The sequence below is a fragment of the Netta rufina genome (assembly GCF_964035555.1).
Source record: "Netta rufina genome assembly, chromosome: 11".
NCBI lineage: Eukaryota > Metazoa > Chordata > Aves > Anseriformes > Anatidae > Netta > Netta rufina.
In genome coordinates, this window is record NC_140134.1 from 15,826,981 (window position 1) to 15,848,706 (window position 21,726).

The 21,726-nt window shown below is 49.0% G+C and overlaps 1 protein-coding gene across 1 annotated transcript in view; it reads right to left on the reverse strand.

The window, feature by feature from the left end:
- AKAP13 (A-kinase anchoring protein 13) overlaps positions 1 to 21,726 on the reverse strand; it is a gene marked incomplete at its 5' end in the record, with an annotated part of 151,774 nt that overhangs the window by 86,766 nt on the left and 43,282 nt on the right. The window contains 3 exons of the mRNA XM_084293544.1: positions 5,047 to 5,123; positions 10,035 to 12,909; positions 15,983 to 16,172. Coding sequence (XP_084149670.1) covers positions 5,047 to 5,123; positions 10,035 to 12,909; positions 15,983 to 16,172 — 3,142 coding nt within the window. The remainder of the gene's footprint in view (positions 1 to 5,046; positions 5,124 to 10,034; positions 12,910 to 15,982; positions 16,173 to 21,726) is intronic.

Below are 21,726 nucleotides of genomic sequence, written 5' to 3' on the forward strand. Positions count from 1 at the left end.
CACCAGAAGTAGCCCGCAGCAACGGGCGAGCTCTTCTGCAGAGCCATGAATGCAGCAGGGGCCGAGCATCTGACACTATTTCCTCCCAGCCCTCCCCAGCCTCTGCTGGGAGCGCCCAGGGGCACGCACAGGATGCCAGTGGGTGTGAGAAAGGGCCCTACGGGTGGGCAGCCCAAAGCCCTGACCGGTGCAGTCGTGTGTCACCCTTCAGCACCGATGCCAGGCTTCGGGCAGGCTCCTTTTTGGCTGGGTTTTTCCATGTTTACTCTAGTTACAGTACAATATTTACAAAGAGAGAGTTACACAAGTGATTTTAAAGAGGCAGGGCTGGGACATAGCCTATTGTTAGGGCTGCACTTTCCACCACGGCACCCTGGTTTGATTTGTTTCTGACACTTCAGCCACTCGGTCTGAAATTCCCCATGCCGTTGGGAGGCTTCCCGAGCTTTTCTGCAGAGCCTTTGGAAAATGCGATCACGCGATCGTGGACAATCACACGGTACGGAGAGCTGCATGCACACACGTGGAGCAAGCTGGCTTCGGTGCACACCAACACCAAAATTTTGGTGTTTCCTCACTGTGAGCAGGTTGTTAAAGAAATTACTTCCTCAGAAAGTAAATCTAAATCTAAAGCAGAGCCTGCAGGACTCTGACCCTGGAAGGAAGCAGCGTTTCTGAGCCACGAAGCATCTCCTATCTTCTCTCCAGCACCGGGCTCTCCTCTCTGAGCAGCAGCCACTAGAGGGGGTGACACCGGACACCTTGTCTGCGACTGTCTCCACTTATCTGCTGACACCAGGGACAAGAGACAGAGCTGGGGGAGAGCCAGACCTTGGGATCCTTCACACTCACTGCCCATCCCGACACCTCCCTCCTGTGCGGGTCTCTGCCACCCGTAAGCCCTCTGCCACCCCAGTCCATCCCATTGCCTCTTTCTACCTCCACCAGGTAGGCACAGGGAAAACCTCGCTCAGCTCCTGAAACCCTGGGATGGAGCCTTTAGAGAAGGTCCTCAGACGTTTTAGCTGCACAACTGTAATCCATGGCACAGGAGCTCGGGAGGAGCATGTGGGGCTGGGCAGGAGCTGCTGCCCCCAGGTCTCCATCCCCCCCGCAGGTCCCTCTACAAGAGCCAGGGAAGGCAACGAAGCAGAGCAAGCTCACACACATGCAGTGCATGCACACGAAGCATACAGGAACCTTGCAGGGAAAAGAAAGGGGGAAAAAAATATAAAACCACCCACAAAACCTAGGGACCTACAAATCAAAAGCAATGGCCAGCAACAGAACTAGGCTCTGCCCCAGCTGTCTTGTGGATAACCTCCCCTCCTCCAGGGAAGGAGGTTTCATACCCTCCCTAGGTGGTCTTGCAACAGTTTCATGATGATAACAGGAAGTTTTTTCAGTATCCAGCCTCAATCATCCTGGCAAATTAGCAAATCAGTAAATTAAGCTGCCACGGGAATCTAGGACTTTAATAACCACTATTACATGCTGGAAGCCTGCTGGATTGCACAACAGTTTTCTTTTTGTTACACTGAACAAAATTAGTTGTTTCAACCTCTTCTCACGTTTCTTAATCTTTTCTTGTTGCTTCCTTCTGGACACCTTCCAGCACGCCTGCATCCGCCTCGGAGCAGGACACCCACAACTGGATTTGATGACACCGACAAGGTCTCCGCAGCATCACGCATGAGTAAGTCACCTCCCTGTCTTATGGATGACACTCCTTCAGAGTAACCCAAAACAAGATCCGACTCTTTTGCAATCACCTCTCACTGATGATTCATGCTTAATTTGTGGTCCGCTAAAAATCCTCGGTTGTTTTCTATGCATCACTCTCCGGCAATCCCGACTTGGTAAATGCGCATTTTGATTTCTTCTCTGCAAGCGAGACGGTTTGCATCCCCCTTCTTCTCTTATCTGGACGCACTCTCTGGTTTCTTAAAGTCACTTTGAACTCTAACCCTGCTCTCCCAAGTGCCTGCAACCCCTCCCATCCTGATGTCATCTGAAAGTCTTATAAACACACTTCCATCTTCCAAACCATTACTGAAAATACTGCAAGCTTTCCTCCAGAAACTGACCTCGCTGATATATTGCTGTAGTACTCAGATGAGTGGGGAGATGAAACTGCAAATTTTGTTCAAGCTTCGGTCTATGTGAAGCTATTTTGAAATGACATGGTTTTTTTTCTGGTAGGCTGCAACTTCTGGAAATACAGATGTTCATTTAAAAACTAATTCATGTGTCAGAGCTAGGAAACATTAAACTCAATAAGATCTAACTAAATGCAATTAATACAAAGAGAAGGCCATTTCCCAGTGAACTGTTTCTGTTTTCTTCCAGCCACAGGCTTAGACAACAGAAGCCATCAGATGAACCCAGAAGTGCAACTTTATCTAGTCTGCTACATGAAGTCAAAGATTTAGCAAGTAATGAATCATAACTGCTTTCTGCCATCAGCACAAGAAGAAAAGTGTATCAGGGTACAGCTCATTTCACGTTGCTGTTTAACTTCCATATTGTTGAAGCTACCCAGCTCCATTCCTGAATTATTTTGAATTATCACAGTATGTAAAAGTCAAAACAGATTTCTCATTAACATCAAGGATCTTAAGTTATTCAATTTAAAAAATGCTACAGTCTAATTTTCGTAGATCACATCAAGTTGTCACCCCAGCTCCGCTCTAGATCCCTCCCCAAAAGAGCTCAATAAGAACTGGTGGAGTCTCCGGCAGGACAAGCACTCGCTCAGCACGAAAGGGACTGGGGGAACTGTTGGTACAGAATTTCTATAGCTGAATAAATCCAACCTCTGAGAAAGCATTCTGGTGATTTAACAAACAGACACTTTAAAAACCCATTTTAATTGGAAAAACCATTTTTCCATTATTTTCTTTTCAGTGTTTACAACCCTACAAACCATTATTTTCCTAAACACTTTTCAGCTGCAGCTTTTCCGTGACATGCACAAGAACCTCGCTCAGGCCCGGCACGTGTATCCTCTACGTGTAACACTGGGGCACGCTTTTGGCATCAAGGGTCCTGATAACCCCCAAGTCTTTGGAAACCAACTCACAAGAAGGATTTTTCCCCCTTCTCTTTCCAGTGTGTTTGATCTTCTTGTTATTTTGCCCGATTCCACTACACAAGCAGTACTGGAACTTGTTAGGTTCCAATTTTTTATTTTTATTTTTTAAATAGCCTGTGTGTACAAACAGCTTTCCACATTGTGTATTAATAAACAACGTTGTGCAAACCTCTCAGCCACAAACCAAGGGTTAATGCAGTTCCCAGGCAGCTTTTCCCCAGTTCCTCAGAGCAGAATACCTGCAGCTCCTGACCAGCTGCAAGTAACAACACTTCTATTTGCAACAAGTTCAGAAAACCGCTTTTACTAACCACAAAATGGCTCGGTAATGAGAAGGCAATGAGCACCTGAAAGACTTCTGGCTACAAAAAAGTCAGCACTAAATAAAGCAGAGACAGGACGGGGCAGGAGATGCACTTTTCATGATTGCTTTTTCACTGGCCAGCTCCCTACTCAACCTAGATGTGTGAATTAAGCTCTATTTATAAGCCTTGCACCATTTTTTTTTTTAATGGCCTTAATATAGTGCAGTTGTTATTTTGTTTCTGTTGAACGTAGCAACAGGAAACCATGTCAGTCCTGCAGCAAACTTTCCATTCCCCTGACACTCCCATTCCTGCAACAGAAAAGCCAGATTTCTAAAGAGGTGTTTGATGGGGTGGGGAGGTGGAGAGGAAGAAGAGAAGAAAGCACACACAAAGTCTCCAAATGCCTGTAAAACATGCAAAATGGAAGCCAAATTCAATGTTTCTTTACTTTTTTTTCTTACTTTTTTTTTTCCTTGTTTGAGAGGCAAGCAGCTGAAAATAAACTGATATAATAAGAGGACAGGGAGTGTCCTAATTCGTACCTTCTAAATATATCTTACTGTACGGCACCTAAGCATTAGTTGTGAAAATGATCTCTAATAAAGGGTCAGTAAAGTAACATCAGCATCTTAATGCTCACGCATTCCAGTAACAAAAGACTTACTTATCAAACAGCACAGATTTTACCTTGAAAAGCTATTAGCTCCAGTCCCCGGGTAACTCATTGAGCAAACAGCTACAGAAATTAAGCCTTAACTTGTTAAAAACAAAATAAACCTGATTTTATTACAAGCTTTGGCAAGACTCTTCTTCTGCCTAAAGAGCTTTACTGTGGGATGAGCAAAGTTTTTGGTGCTCCACCCTGTAATGTTAACTCATCTCCCCAGTATTTTTTTTTTCTTTTAACAGCTTCATAATGGCAAGCTAACACACAAACACAGCTGCTCAGCAGCAACGTGCACGAACACAGGCTCCGAGCAAGCTAGCATTTACAAAACACTCTTTTTTCAGAAACAAGAAACTATATATAAAACCCAGGAGCAAAAGCAAATCCAGCTAAGAAAGGTGAGACCAAAAACCCCAGCTCCTGATAAAGCACAGAACACAGTAGGGGTGTTTTAAACCAAAAGTACATTCCTTTTGAGCTCAATATTTACATTTTTTATCGCAGACGGTGCTTAAAAATGGCAAAGCAGAGAGGTCGGGGGAATGGTAACACAACCAACACAACTCATTTCAGGTCTCTGGCTCAGCCCTTTCCTATGGCTTCCCCCCTGTGAGGAATTTGGGGTTTTCCCTCCTGTTTGATCCCTGTACGTCTCCTCACTGCTCACTTCGGTTCGGATAATGACCTTATTCATATACATCTTCGTACAACGCTGCCTCATGAGGAACCTTTTGGGCCAATCTGTATTTCACAACCCAAACGTGGCTTAATCCAGAGCGTTTTAGAAATGCAAGAACCAAAAAAACCCACACTATTTTTAAAATGCTAAAACAAAGTGTCACAACGAGCGACAACTTTCATCCTTGCAAAGGCTGCAGAAGGAAACCAGCAGTTTAGGTGGCCGTCTCCTGCAGCGGTGGCTGTTCTTTAAAAAGCACATTAAAAATAGCAGGTAACAAAGCACAAACGACACTCACCGCTTCCTCGCAAGCTGCGCTGTCTCTGGGATCTTTCATAAAATCCACCTCATCTTCAGTTTTCATTTCCAACTTCCCTGTGAAAACAGAAGGTTTGCACAGGCAATTTAAAACAAACTTCGCTCAGTGCTGCTGAGATTTTTCTGTTTATTCAAACCAGTCTCAAAAAAAAAAAAGAAAAAAAAATAAAAGAAAAAAGAAAAAAAAAGAAAACCAAACCCCTTCAACAAGTCCATTTTACTCCCGACATCTGGTTTCATTCCTGACTTTGCTGCTTGTTTGTTATTAGTTTTAACAACTATCGTGTCTGGGCTGAAGGAAACTATGAAACAGCAGCAAGCCCAGGGAGAAACGTGCGGCTGGGCTGCTCCTGGGAGGCTCTAGGTGAGGCTGAGCACATCTGCGTGTATTTGCCCATGTATTCACTTGGCTCCCATCCCTCCAGCTAAAGAACCAAAGTTTTTGCTCTTTTTCTTCTTACCATAACCCGAAGAGATAGCAGAATATGAGCCTTGCCTTCTCCATTGATATTTTCAGTGCTGACAAAATGATAAATTTCTAAAATTCAGCTCTGCCTTCGGGATGCTGGTTTGGTCCCAGGACTAGAAAGGCCAAGCATCGTCTGGTGGACTTCACAAAGCCCCAGCTGATTTCCCCCTCCTCACCACTGCTCTGGTACAAACGCTCTGTCCCTGCTGCTTTCTGTGCCCAGCAAAACCATGAAAACTTTCATCAGTCACCGCCCTCCAGGGGTTCCCTTCTGTGTACCTTTCCTTGGCATGAACATCAAAGCCGTAAAAATCTTTTTCCCCTAAGCCAACGGCTCTCACAACACCCATGAACACCAGGAATTAATGTAAAGAAAATGATGCTTCAATGACAGGATTACTGTCTGCAAAGCAGTTTGTTAGAGCAAACTCATTTATTTTTCCCCAGGGGCTTGTGGCAGTGCCATGCCCACGCCATGGCCACGCAGCCCAGCGTGGAGGAGCGCAGAGACTTGGTCAAAGCAGGCAAGTGTTAGTGCTGAAGCCCTGCTCTAATCCCGCTCACTCTCATTTCTCCTGAAACCCAACACCCCATGAATGTCATCGCCTTCTAAAGGGAGATGCATGTTTGCAGCGAATTTTCCCATTCAAGGAGGGGATTTTGCAAGAGGATGCCTCCATCTCAACTGGAAAACTGCTGCAGCGACTGCTGCCAATGGCCTTCCATTAGCATTAAATCTTTTGTTGACTTTGGGGCTTTAGGGATATCTGGTTCTGCAATGCACTATTGATAAAATAACCCCATGTTACTAACTCAAATCGGCATAATTTTGTCTCAGTTAGATGTGTTTGTGTGCGGCTAGTGGCAGACTCTCAGAAATCTGAGGTGACACAAGTTTCTGAAAGTCCCATTTACTGGAAAAGCAGAAATCAGGATTACAAAGAGAACTGCTTAGGGTCACAGCAATGCCATGATGGGGAGAAATGTGCCCTGACAGCTGACAGGTTGGTCCAAAGAAGGAAACTGCTGGAGCACTGGGACAGAAGCGAGCAGCACAGCGATATTCAGGATGGAATAAGACCTAGAGGAACAAGCCATGGGCCAAACGCTGCTGTAGGCATCAGAAGAATATCAGGAGATTCCCAGTTCTGCTTGAGATTTCCTCCATGCATCTGAACGAGTTACTAAGGCTGAGTCTCTGCTTCCCCATCTGAGCAGCAGAAACCCTAATGACAATCCCCTCCCTGATAATGGCCTTGAAAGCACAGCCCGGGCGGTGCTCGTGGCATTTTCATGTCCCGAACAGTGTGTCAAGAACACTGCTCCCTTTAAGGTCAGCAATTAGCATTTCAGCTCAATCCTAGCAGGATCAGACCTTCATTTTATGGTAGGGCTAGATAAAAATCAAGAGTTTTAAACAGCAGGAACATGTGGCTTGTGTGCTGAGGCTTGGGTGCTTCACTTCCACGTCGCCCTCGGGGTGAAACACAAGCGGATCATTTTTTGCACTCTGTCACTTCTTCGTAAACTGCTACTCAGAAGCACAACCCCAAACTAGAGACTGGTATTATAATATTACCGCAGGCCTTTAGGGCACAGAGCACCTTACCACAAGTGCAGCGTCATTAGCATCGTTCATTATCGATTCACCCTGCTCCTCCACGAGGGGAAGGAAACTGTAGGAAGCGCCTGTGCACGTCACCATGAGGTGAGTAGTAAAACTCAAATAGGGTGACGTGCTCCTACCTGGCAAGGGGTGTTTGTTTTAGAGGCTGAGATCTATGAGAAGATACACCAGGGAAGTTTCTCCCAAAAGAAGCACTCAGGGGCAGTGGTTATGGTGTCTGTAAATGATGCCAGGCCCCAACCACACAGCCAGGGTCACTTGCTGTTGAGAAGCTGCACCTACCTGGAGGTGTTTTGTAGGCACAGACGAATTGCTGGGACACATTCTGTTACCTCTCCGTGCCCAGCCTAGCTGTCGTGGCATGCTTTCAAACCCTAACTGCCTGCTGGTTAAACGAAGAGCTTATCTCTGCCTGACTTGCAAATAACATCACCGAAGGACCCACTACTTGGTTGTAACACAGCCCTGAGTAGAAATCTAAGAGCATGGGGAGCTGCCTTAGGAAAGGAGGATCTCCTACATCCATTGCCTTCCTTCAATTTTGTGATCAGACGCGAGATGTTTATCTGGATCAGATAATTGTCCCTTTGAGGTCTCTGCTTTGGGGTGAGGTTGGAACTAACAAGATGCAATGAGAAAAAAAAAAAAAAAAAGGTATATATTTGAGGACAATTTTACAATATAAAAATAAAAATTTAAAGAGTTCAACTTCTGATTTGGAGGAATGGCAGCAGCAGCACCAGCTGATTGCGTGTCTGATAAATTAGCATGACAATAAAAGCCTCTGACCACACGTGTTACTGAGAAACAGCCTCGTGACCTGCACTTCCTTTGAGAAGGCTTTATTGCCGGCTCTTGAAAAAAAGATTTGATTCATTCGGGGCACCGACTACTCACAAAATCCTCTGTACAACCCCAGACTGCAGGGAAAACTCCCCGACACTGACACAGCAACGAGGAATTCCCACAAAGCCTTGAAGGCTGCTGCAGGAGGAGCACACACAACGTGCCGCATGAAGCACAGCCATCAACGTGCAGAGATGTACACACTAACAGCAACAATCAACGAGTCCCATGGCCTGAATCGCTGCCATCTCACAGCTCTAGGTCCTACTTTACAGGACAATAAACCCTTGGATTCCCAGGTCTTTTAATCCTAAATCCTTACACATTTTAAACCTGTATCAGGATCACCTCCTCTTCTTCCCTTTCCATGCCCTAACACACAATGATGCCTTACTGTTGTTATTTTTTCTAACTTCAGCTACCACCTTGCTGAGCTGTTTCATTCCATTTCCTTTTAAAAACTCATCGTGCCTCCAGGAATCCAGCCAGAGATAAAGACCTGAGCTGTAATGAGGCAAAACCCAAGAAGCTCCCAGAGCTAACACTCCCAGATATTGCCTTACAGCCACTCCCATCCCATTGAAATGTCAATCTGCCAGAGCACAAAAATAAATTTCTTTCTGAAAACAGCTTTCTAATCCACCTTTAAAGCATTCTACTTATTTACTAATGAATTAATGACTAACATTTGCTGATTATCTCCTGACAAATAAACTTTCTGAAAACCAAAGAACTCAAAGAAAACTCAGAGAGATCAAAGAAAACAGTATTTGCCAGAGCCACCCACTAGTGACCCCTCCAAAAATCAAACCTTTCCCCTGCCCCCAGTTATTCTGCTATCACTTTTCAGTCCAAATCCTCTGCCATCACGCTATCCTGTATTTAGACCGAGGTAAAAGCTCCCTGCATTAGATCAGTGAAAAACCTTTAGAACTTCATGACTTATATCATGGCAGGATTTTTTGTTTTAATTTATTCCTATCTTTTTTTTTTTCTTTTGATTGTTCAGTGCTGTGAAATAGGATGCACTGTGTAATTTTCTCATAGCAAAAAGAAAAAACTGGCAACTGAAAAAGTTCAGCTGCTGGCGCTGAACAGCTGCCGGAACAGGTGGAACAGAGAGATCAGATTAGCTCCACGCTTCAGGAGCGAATCCACCTCTGATTTAACTCCAGCGACCAACTCGCTTCTCGCTTAGCCCATTTATCCAGGTCTATTTCCCCTTTCTCAGCGTTACCTGACGGCGTTTTCGGGTAGCTCGTGGTGCACGGGCACGGGGTCTAAGCCGTCCCCAGCGAGGCGCGGCTGTCCCGCAGCATCCCTGCTCCCAGGGGAGCGCTGCCTCTGCTTCCAGCTGGCCGCAGCGAGCAGGGAACCAGCTCCCGGCGAGCTCCGGCCCTGCCCAAGCGCACTGGAAAACACCCCGGCTGCTCTGCCCGACAAAAGCTTCTCAGACAGGAAAAGGCAGAGGGGGTAGGGCTGGCCCTCTCTTCTAAATGACCTAACCCCGCCAATTAGGACGTGGCTTTGCACAGTTCAGAAGGACACCGGCAGCTGTTCCAGCCGAGGAGGAAAGAAAACGTAAGGCAGCGCTGCCGTATCCTCTGACTGTACACTAGCAAGAATATGGGGGGGAAAAGTGAAGGAATAGCTCAAATTAGCACTGAGCAAATAAACCCTGAGGCCCACAATGAAGTATGTAACTTGAAGATACGGCGGTCGAAATATCTCCCTCCCATTCATTCCTTCCCCAGAAGGGATTTACGTGCTAGAAATTCTTCTGCACGGCTTCACAGGAGAGGATGTCCTTTCCTTGCCTCCCATTCCAGCCAAGAAACATCCATTTGGGCTGCAAGTTTCAGTAAGTAACTTCTCAGACAAGAAAGCAAAAAGAAAGCAACCCCCCAAACACCTACACTTCCTCTGTAAGGCAGGCCTCATGCACTCACTTCCCTTCCTGTGCTGATGCTGGGGGCAGCCCGGCAAAGAAAAGCTGCACAGGAGGAAACCGCCCGATTTTCCATACCTGTGCCAGGCTCAGCAGCTCGCGGTGCCAGGCTGACGTCCGACTTCTTGGCGGAGGAGCTGAAATCCGCCTCTCCATTCAGGCCAGCTCCCACATCCACTGCAGGCTGGGGCCCGAGCCCCGCTTTTCTTGCGGCTGGTAGGTCAGGAGAAGAAGGGGTCCCCGCTGCAAACACTACGGCATCGAAGCTTTTTACCATTTTAGGAACTTTATCCGGAGAGGAGCCATCGTCTGCCGAAACCAAACTCTTTACTCCCACATGCTCCGGTGACTCAACAGCATTTAAGCCGGAGGAGCAGGGCGAGAGGGCTGACTCCAACACGGCTCGGCTTTGCTTGCCCTCGGGCTGTGCCGAGACCTCCCCCTGGGCTGCGGCGGCAGCGGGAGCATCGCCCTCGCTGCCTGGACACACGGTGTCCGTGCTGGAGTCGCTGTCGCACGTGGGCTCCTCCGCGATGGGCTGCAGCGCTGCCCTGGGAAGGACACTCTCCAAATCCTGCTGTTCTTCCTCGTACCCCGTGACGGGGGTTATGGCCGCTATCTGTAACGCTTCTTCAGCCTCGAAAGCCACACTCGGGGCTTCCATTTCCAAAGCATCCTTTAATTCGGGGGTGCTGCTGCGCGGGGAGATGCGCTGCGGGCTGGGACCACGCTCTTGGTGCGGCCCCGTGTCCGGACAAGGGCTGCTCCCCACCACCAGCGACTCACCTGGCGGCTCAGCTCCTTGCATGGTGCCTTCCCCAGCACCCGCTGCCCCGGCCTCGCCCGCCGACTCCTCGGGGACCGGCTCCTTCAGCCCAGCACCCGCATCGATGTCGGCCGCGGGCCCCCCTGGGCTGCAGGCGGAGGATTTCACAACCGTGTCAAGCAGTTCCTCTGACAAAACCTGCTCCTGGCTGCTGTCAGAAGCCTCCCGCTCAGGCTCGGCCGTGCCTCCTTCTGCCTGAGGCTGGAGGCCGTGCTCGGGAGGGCCCGGGACCCCGGCATGCTCCCCCAGCACGCCGGTTACCTCGCCATGCTCCTCGCTGCACGGCGGGGCCAGCTCTGCCGAGCCTGCCGCCGCCGCTGCTGCCACTTCCTGCTTTTGTTTAGATTCTTCATTATGAATTACAGAGGGTGTGCCTACGAAATTATCCTCTGCACAGTCTGCGCCCTTGGCACATGGAGATAATCCAGGGTCATTACCGCGCAGGGCCGCCTCCTGCCCGGGAAGTGCCGCTGCAGCATCTCCGGTCGGGTGCGCTGCATCGGGATGGGGTGAGAGCGCTTTCACCTCGCTGCTCATCCCCTCCTGCCCCGGAGGGCTTTCTGCTGCCTCCTCTCCATCTTGTGGAGGCTCCTGCTCCGCCAGGCATGCACGTGCATCCTCCAGAGGGAGCGATCCAGGCTCCTGCTCTCCCACTTGAGCAGCATCCAGTTTTGAGCTGTCGCCCATGGCATCGTTAACAGTGGTTTGATCAACAGAAGGGCAGCAGCTAGCAACTTCCTGAGCTCCGTTTGCAGAGTCTGCGCTTCCTCCATCTCTGCTGCTGCTGGTATCAGTTCCTACTGACTCCTCTTTCTGGGCTTCACCACCGTCCCTTGCTTCACCCGCACTCTCAGCGACCTCACTGCTTCCCTGGCCATGGGCAGGTTCTGTGCTGCCTTGGTAAGCTCCAGCACCATCACCATTTTCAGGGCCATCCGTTTCCAAGCTGTCCTCCAGGGAGGGCGAGCTGGATTTGCCATCCATGCTATCCACTTCCACCTGTCCTTCTTGCTCCCCACTCGTAGCGCTGTCCTGGCTTTCCAAAACAAGACCAGGTTCAGGTACACACGCGGGAGCCTTCGTGCCGTTTACTGCTGGTAACACTGTCGCGGTGCTCGCAGTGCCATCCTGCCTCTCCTCCACACAGGCATCACCTTGGTTTTCCAAAAGGCCAACGGTTACCTGATCTGTGCGTGAGCCTGCTCCAGTCTCTTTGTTATCACCGCTCTTGCAAAGATCAACGGAGACACCTCCAGTGCCAATACCTGTGTTCGTACTGGCACACGCCGCTACCACTCCCACGTTTGCATCCTCCTCACCCGCACAGTCAGAGCCATTAAATCCATCGAGCAAAGGCTGAGCAGCACTGACTGGCTCTTCCTCAGCTGCCAATCGCTCTTCTGGATCCACAGTCCTCCTTTTGGTGGTCTCAGCCATCCTATCCTCTACCTGCTGCTGGCCCGGTGCTCTGTCAGCCGCCCCGGTACAGTTCCTGCACTCGGTCTGGCCCATGGCCACATCCGTGCCCGTCGGGGAGGCCGGGGCTTCACCTGCAGTTTGGAGCCCAGGGACAGCACTCTCAGCTGCACGCTCCTCGGCAGCCGGCGCTTCCTGATGGGTGCTATCCTTACTGCACAAGCCAGCTTGATCCAGAACAACTCCAGCAGATGTCATTCCAGCTTCCTCATCTGTATTTCCACAGGACGGGAGATTTACGGCCCCGTTTACGCCTGCATGCGGGCTCGCTGTGCAGCCGTTCTCATCTGACACGGCCCCAGAGCCTTCAGCAGAGCCTGGCCCCTCCTCTTCCTTTTCACCCAACGTCACGGTATTTTTACTTTCACAAGAGCACGCTGGGCTCTCCGCATCCCCCAGACTCAGCAGGCCGTTTGGTCCACCACTGACAGCTCCCAAGCTCCCGTTGGGGCTCTTGTCCTCCTGGTGGGCTTGGTCGGAGAGCTGCCCACTGTCGAGGTGAACAACATCAGATGGACTTTCCTCCCTTCCTTCTCCTGCCATTTCTTTCAGGCTCTGAGACGAAGTGGTTGGGTGACCACCTGGCTCTGCTCCGCCACCGCAGCTATTCCCAGAATCTCCCGGTACAGGCTCCGTCCGCTTCCTTAAACTCTGTAACAAGACAAAAAAACAAACAAACAAATTATAATTATTTTCTGGATCCACCATGTACAAGACCTATGAACACAAACCCCTGTTTCATTCAACTCCTGCTCCCGCTGTGCTCCTACTTGATGTCCACAGCCCTGGGGACAGAGCTACAGATGTAGTGCCGAGGTCATGTTACCTGCTGGTTTTGTTAGGCAGCAACAATGACATTGTTAGAACAACAGGAATGTTTTAGAAGCCTCTGAAGGACATCTAGTCCAACCTCCCACCCAACCTGCACTACCACTGGTGTTACCTCAGGTTCGCCATGGCTCTGGCAAGTTCCAAAAACCTCCAGTGATGGAGGACCCTGCTGTCTCTGAGCCACGTTCAGTCCCACACCATCCTCCTGTGAAGGAATTTTTCCTAGCAGCCAGTCCGACCCCCCCCAAACCGAGATTTGTCCCTCTAACCCCTTGCTACACCATCTGCCACCACCGAGAAGAGTTTGGCTCTGTCCCCTTTGCCATTGCTCCTCGGTTAGCTGTGCTCTTAGCTCTTCAGTGCACTTAAATACAAGATCAGTCAACAGCAGAGTTCAATCTACCACATAATGCAAATGCATACCAGCCCGGTCCCAAGGGGCCTGAGCTGACACTGCTGCAGAAGAGCTTCAGACCCCTGCCCGATGGCACTCCCCACGTTTGCTCTGCGTTGCTCCATTTCCCTATTTTGCTCTAACCACCACTCCAGACAGGGCAGCTGGCTGCCACTGCCCAACCCGCTCATCTGTCTCCTGCTTCTAGGACCGAACTCATCATCGGATCCACTCACGAAAAATGCACGCATCATTGAATAGCTGAAATTTATTTCCTACGTGGAAATAAAAAAATCAAAATGACAACACTGTATTAAAATTAGTAGTGCAATACTGTGGAACAGTAGCAAAGCACTCGGTTTGTCTCATCTGCATGTCTTTTCCAGCATATCTGCCTTCTCCAGGATCCACCAGGCTTTATAGCCTGATACAATCAAACCTTTATTTAAAAAGAATCATCTCTGTTTCAATATCACCTTTTTTTTTTTTTCCCTCTTCTCTGCTGCATTTCAGAGTTCACATACCACAAAAAGCGACTCGCTAAATTAACGAGCAACCTCAGCCCTTGGACGCACACCCCGCAGAGCTTCCTTGATTTTCTGCGGAGCGCAGCTCTCGAGGCAGGCTCTGGGATTTCACTGCAGCTTTCAGAGGACACGCTGACACGCAGACAGCAGGTGATGAGAGCTTGTGGCCCTCTTAAATTCAGCACTAATGAATCTATTTCAAACCTCTGGTATTCTTTGCTTTTATTCATAAAAAGACTCCAAAAAAAAAAGTACCCTAGCAGTCAAACTCCAATAGGTTCCTTCAAATCTTCTTTAAGACTCTAAAATTTCCCAAAGAAATAGGATTTCGCACCAAATATGCCAGCTTAAACAAACCTTTTCTCCCTGGGTATCAAAAGGAGCAGCGTCAGCTGATGCATTGCAGGGAACTTCTGGGTGTTGCATGTACAAACCGTGGCTAAGCCCATCCCTTCTGCATCGAGGATATTGCACTTACTGTTCCTTCCACTCTGAGGTTTGCAAACTCTGACCACGGCCACCAAATCACTGAATCACAGACCACTGGGTGCACTTCTGGTGTTTGCGATGGCTCTCCTGCTGCAAACAACCCCGCCACCCACCTCCCCTGCAGCTCGTGTTTTTGGAGGAAGCTCAGTGCAGGTGAGCACAGGGGGCAGGCAGCACGGGCAGCAAAACCAGAACCATCTCCTCAGCCACCCAACCCTGCAGCTGAGCATGGACACCGTGCTGCTGGTCCCTGGCCAGGACAGACAAACGGCCGCAGACAACGGCGACACTTGTGCTGGAATAAGCCGGAGGGGCGGTGGCAGCCCCAGCATCCTCGCGGTGAAGTCACTCTGCTGATAGCCTGAAAAATAGAAGCGGCTCCAAACGAAGCCAAGTGGCTTCCACCCGACCCCAAATGAACCTAAACGCAATCATTACAGGGCCACGCTCCAAATCCAAATCAGATTAGATGTGGAGTGAAACAGGGCTGGGAAGGAAAAGTCTAAACATAGCCTTTCGTGATTTCATTGTCAGACGAAATGTACCCATCTGGCATTGGCTCTAGCAAGCAAGGAGCGAGCTCGATGTGCGGCCGTGCCTCAGTGCCAGCTGATGAAAAGGGGAAGTGCAGGGAGGTGATTTCTCTGCTTTGTCACTCTTGCCACCAGTTTCTGTCGAGATGGGGAGTAACTAACATCTCCTACTCGGGGAAGGGTGGCCGATACCTCTGAACTTCCCCCCAGCCCAATGCAGTGTGCAGTTCTCTCTTTGCTTGCTTAAAGGAACAGAAATGCCTGGGAGCACTGTTATTTAAGCCCCACACCCCCACAGCAGCATATTTATGAGTGATAAAGCGATGGCACCTGTGCAACACACGCAGAGCAGTTCTGAGAAGTTGTACAGAAGTGTCCCGCTGCTTCATCTTCCCCCCTCGAGAGCATCCCTTTGGCACTGATGTTCAAGCACCAAGAGGAAACCTCCCAAGCCCCTGCCTTGTACCACTGCTGGCAGGGCTACGGGCACGCACACCACGTGGCTGGGGTGGGCTTCTCCAAATCCTACACCGAGGCACCAAGAAAACCACTGCTTTCTCCATCAGCTTTCCCTCTCCCTGTAATTTTTATCCAAACACAGATGTACCCAAGGTGCCAGACCCCAAGCCCTGACCCCCTCCAGCACACACACGCCACCCAACAGCTGCCAGCAGCTGGAAGGACAACGCACCTCACCTCCACGAAGGTTTTCCCTGTCTGATGTTCTTCCTAACACGGCTTTATCAGATCTCCCTGTGCTCCAAGGAGATAATTGGCAGGTGTCTGCCTGCATGTTTGCTAAAGACATCCAGAGCAAACATCTAGACTCACTGGTACACATGCCCCCAGACGGTGCCGGCGTGTGGACACCCTACCAGGTGCCAGGCTGCTCGTGACAGCAGCAGCCAGCCAGCTCCCTGTCTATTCAATAACCACAGGTGTTTCCTTACCCGGTGCTGGTGGCTCTGCATGTGTAGCTGAAGCTGCCGTATGTCACTCTCCAGGCTGGCCTTCGTCCCTTCCTTGGTTTCAGCTGTCAGCAAGTAAACATCAAGCCGCCGGTGGTGCTTCACGCAGTACTCCCCGGCGTGCACCGTGTGGGACAAGGTGCTCCACGAGTCTGGCTCCCTGGCTTCCTCTCTGAAACAAAACCACCGCGGGTTAGTCTGAGAGCAAGAAGGGATGGTGCACGGCAGGACACGCACGCTGTTCCTCACTCTGGACAGTCATCTAATCAATGGCTCCAGGGCCAGACAGACACACACACACGCACACGTCTCCATCCTGAAAATGAAAGTGATTTAGAGCCAGCGCCAGCCACAAGCTCTACTCCACTAGGTCTATCTCAGGTAGAGAGACCTGTTGCTTTTTTTTCCCCCAGACAAGAAGAACACGAGTAGCAAAGGGCACTGCAATTGCTTTTAAAACAGAATTTATTGCAGGTGAAGATCACCAAAGTAGCTGCTGGAGAACAACAGATACCTGAAAGACTGCGGGGAGACAAGTTCGAGGGAGCAACGATTTTTATGACACAGATACTACAACTTCTACACCGAAACCAGCACACCTCTTCACCAACACCCAACAGCCATCAAACTGCAGCAATTTTGTCACTCCTGAAATGAATTCTGCTTGCCCTGTGGAATTGCTTTGACGCGAGACATCCTCAGTGCGGTGAGACCGCCGTCCTTCTGCGGCAATAACACCAACGTTCCCCTTACCAAAGGAAAAGAAAGGAAAAAAGGGGGTTGTTGGAGATCAGAATGAAAAACTAGCTCAGCAGTTACTTCTAGTCAATACAAATCTCTGTTCAGTCATCTCAGACGTCAGACCCTGATTTTGCACAAGCTTACAACTCAGAGCAGTAATTCTTCACGTGGCTGCTCTCACCAAGCTGCACAGGGACAGCAGTGTCACTTCAACGGGGTGTAGGAGCAGTCATCTTATCAAGGTGTTCATCTGAAGCTTCAGGTTTGTAGCTTTCATTTTGAATCAGAACTGATTCAGGAAGCCAAAACCATCACACGCCCTAACGAGAGAGACAACTCCCAGGAGAGAACCGGGCAGGGACTGAAGGACGTGGGGCTAACGCTGACCTGCTCATGGGCACGAGCAACGGAGACCTCTCCATCGTCCCTTCCCTGGGACTGCAGTTGCTGAGCATTAGCCTGAGCCGACAGTATGGCCACAAGGCCACCTCTCCGGGAAGCCATGCAATTTAGAAAGCAAAGTAGTAACGATCAAATGATTGATACCACGAGTGGCAACAGCAGCAGGCAGAGCGCTGCGGGGAAGCTGGAGACACGGAGCCGAGCAGCTGATGTGCTGTGCCCCGGTACAACAGCCCACCTCCTCTCGTGACTCATCTTGGGTTAAATCAGCACGACACAAAGCAAATCCAGACAAAGTGAATCTATGCCTTCCACCCTTAGCCACGACGTAACTCAATTGACTTCTGCGGAATTACTCTTGATTTAAACAGAATCATTATTGCTATAGAGGCACAGAAGGACGCGTAGGTTTTTGTGGTGATTTGTATAAATCCGCTCATCGGGGCACTGAAGTCAACTGAGCCATTACAAGTGCAAAGTGGCTAAATAAATGACTTTCCTTTATCAAGGAAACACAGCCATTTCTGTCTGTACTTTCCTTTTCAGCTGTCATGTATGAGAAATCACTGCTCGCCGGGCCACGTGGAGCACAACGAAGCAGGCAGCACAAAAAACAGATTCACCCACTCGTGAGGCCAACATCAGCAGGCTGAAAGGACACAGCAGCCTTCTCCACTTTCTCACCAGCTTCAAGTGCACTTACAAGCACCTTCAAATAGGCACCCACAAAGCAGCCTGTGGACCTGCAGGACCCTCGGTGGCTTCAAAGCCTCAAAACCTGGAGGGGAATCACAGGCGTGCGCTGCACACCGATGCATCCATGGCACTGACGGGCTGCAGCAGAGAGGACGAGTGCTCCCGAGCGTTAACTCGTTGGCTCACTGCTATTTCTGCTGTTCAATTGCTTTCAAGAGCACGTAGATCACATGAGAACATGCTCCTGCTCACTTGTCCTTATACGTTGAACTTAACCATTTGTGTGTCCCCTGCCTGGCTCGCTGCGAGCCCTGGGTTGTATGTACTGAGATAACAAAAACACACATCTGTCCAGAAATTACGCTTTATAGGCTGCACACTTAGTGCTTCCTCACCAGGAAAGGTACTCATTTTGCATAGATTAGCAATTTCTGTAGTAGCTGTAATTATATACAAGTGCATACCCAAGCTGCGCTACTAGGAGATAAAAACAAATATGCAAATATTTACTGAAAATTTACTAAGAAACGTATATAGAAACTCTTGCATTTGAGCATTTTGAAAGTCTGCTTCCATTCGGCACAGAAGCCTAAACTACAGGGGAAATCTGTCTTATTATAGCATCCGACCAGCCTGGGGCAATTCCTTCTCACCCTCCTCTTTCAACAGCTTCCTATAGAAAGACCTGAAAGATACTTGAACAGAAAGTTCCCCTTGTACCGCCTCTGAGCCAGACTTTTCCAGAAGAGAATATCTCACTTGGTTCAAAAGGCAAGGGCCGACCAATGAGGTCCCCACGGGCACTGGGATGCCCCCACCTTGGGCACAGCCACGCAGAAGAGACCTGGAAGGAGTCCTCCAGCTCCACTCCCTGCCGCTTCTGACCCAGCTTTCTGTTGCGCAGAGGCTTCCCAGAAGGGAAATCGCTGACTTGAAGAAAGAACAGTGTTTGAAGGACAAAGGAAAGACTTACCAGCCAGCCCTTCATCTGCGGAAACGGGGCTCAAGGAAGGATGCTGACCCCAAACACTGTGAAGGGAGGAGCAAACCCACACCCTCACCACCTCCAAAATGCTCTCGGGCCATGAGCTGCTTGCCCCGGGTGCTAGTTCTTCTGCTCCAACCACAGCATCACCCCCTGCACATCTGACAGGAGGAAGACCACAAGCGATGCTATTTTTCAAACCTCCACCAAGTGCCCAAGCGGGGCCGTCCCCTGCGAAGGAGGAGTCGTGCAGCGTTTGTGTGCTCTGAACCTATTCTGGTCTCGTGGCGGGGCAGATAGGATGGCCCCAGGCCAAGGAGAGGCGGAAAGAGGTAGAGGAAAGCCTGCAGTGACACAGAGCGGCTCCTAGCTTCCTGCAGATACCGGCAAGATATTTTTATAAAGAGGGAAGATAAGGGAGAAGGGGGGAACAAAAAAAACCCTGAGCTCTGACTGGAGGAAAAAAGCTCTGCCCGCCTTCAAAAGTTTCAGAAGCAGCCGTCAGTGAGAGAGGTTTGAAATTTGGCTGTGCTGGGAAGGGTTTTCCAGTACCCAGATAACAGGTTTTAACTGCAGGGGAGAGGAGGAGTGGGGAAGAGATCAGAAAAGGATCAAAATGGCCTCAGTGCACTAGGCAGAACCCCGTGAAGAATCCCACAGTTCTCCAGCCGGGTGAGGAAGGCGGTGTGGGAACTCAAGGTGTTATTTCCTGGGGATATCCCCTCCGCATTTCTGAGCCGAACAAACAAACGCCGCAGCGCTGCCAGCTCCTGGGATCTTACTGCGAGCCTGGCCACAGCTGCTGGGCGACTTTGAAAGCACCAGCTCCCACATTCATGTGATAGAGAAAATAAAATCTCTTAAAACCAAAAAACAACACGATAACAACTAGTGTTATGGTTACAGCCAAAAACTAGGAAATGGAAGAATTCAGATGCTCTTATCTGTAGGGTAAATAAAACCTAAACTGAACTTTCATCTCACACTCCTAGTCAAATTCTGATTTCTTGCTGTTATATTATCATACTGAAGAGAGGAGAAGCAGTGTCTGTGGTCTGGGATAAGCAAGGAACGGTGCCTACTGGGGCAGGAAGCTGCCCGGGGTGGCTGCTGCACCACACGTCCCTTCCACTGACAATTTACAGATGTCAAGCCGACAAATCAGTCCCTCCGATGAAAACCTGCACCCAGATTTACCAGGCACCAGAGTCTCCGACCAAGCCTCCAGAAACCCGTACCACAAAAAGCCAATTTCCTAAACCCATCACGGAACCGGGTACGGGACTCTGACGGATCTCTGTATTCTTCAAAGGAAATTGCAGGCTGCCAGCAACAGCTACGGATAATGGCAGCAACTGCTCGTTACTAATGGCAATTAATATTTAGTGACAGTGCCATTACTCCTAAGAGGACCCAATGCATCCATTTTCACTTTGCCTTCCCTTAATGACCTTTTAACATTGTTATTACTCTTTTTATTTGGAAGGTAAATGGAAACAGTTTCTTAGAAATTTGACAAGACAGAACTTAATGAACTTAAAACTATTGCAGAAGTGCTGGGGTACTACAGGCTTTGTACGGCTACGGTCAGTTTTTCATCAACAGCCTCACAGTCTGTAGTGACATACAAAGTACTAGTGCACATAAACACTTTCTTGGTCCTCCCCAATTTTGTACTCATCAGCACCTACCAGATAGGAGGCTGAGAAAACAGGTGCAACTAGTACAAGCTAGGTTGGGTTAAAGCAAATGCATGCACTGGGAAGGGATTTAAACACAGTATTCGTACTTCAGGTGCTTCCAAATGTACCAAGCCACAGAAAAGAAGAAAAAAAAAGTTTCTTACATAAGACAATTTCACAAGACACTCACTAATTGGACTGCTTTTATGTTGGAGGAAAGAAAGAGTTAAAGCTCATCAGCTGCAGTAGCGATGACCAACCCCTTAGAGCACTCCACACAGACATGAGCTGCAGTGGGTTTGGACACTGCACTGAATTCAGGATTGCACAACCTATCTTTCAATATCAGATTAAATATTTAACGACTGGATTCAAAATATTTAATGCTAACTTCTCAGTCCCATGATCAACACACCATACAATAGGAAATCATACACAAGAGGAAAGCTGGCTTGTTCTTCGACAGCTGTTTGCAGACTCACATATCCTAAGAGAGCATGGCCAGTTATCTCAGCAAACAGAACCTATTTCCTACCACAAAGGGGCTGCACTCTTAAACCCAGGCATTTCTCAGGCCTTAAAGCTAATTATATATTAAAAAATAAAATTACAAGCTGACAGCAAATTTATTTGATTTATGTATCAATATATATGACACACATTCCATAGGATGCAGTAGCTGTCTGTGGTTTAACGAATTTTTGCATTTGTTTTATTTTCATAGCCTTACCTAACAAGAAAGATGCCCTGCTCAGGGGGCATTTCTCCTCATATCTTACCAAATCTTCTCAAATCTCTTCTAAATCTCCTCTTTCTCCTCCTCACAAGCCTGTTTACATGAACGTCACCTTCTAGGACCTCTGATTGCCAAGCAGGGTATCAGAGACAGTAAAATGCTGTTCCTACCAAAGGGACAAAGCCGCCTCTCTCTCTTCAGAGGTGGATAAGTACAAAACAAAGACAAGGAGGGAGCTGATGAATGAAAATACAAGTTTTAATAGGGATGCTGGAAGACACTAGGAAAAGAGGAAAAGCTGGAGCATGCAGTGGGTGAGTAGGTGGAAAGGGGGAAGCACAAACTCTTCCTGCTCCATCACGTTCAGACCTGACTGCTCCCACTCCCATCTGCTCCTCTGCTGTACTCTTGGGGCCGGTGGAAACCCACGGCACCCCAGCATCTTTCCAAGCAGGAAGAAACATCAATGAAACAACCACGTCCC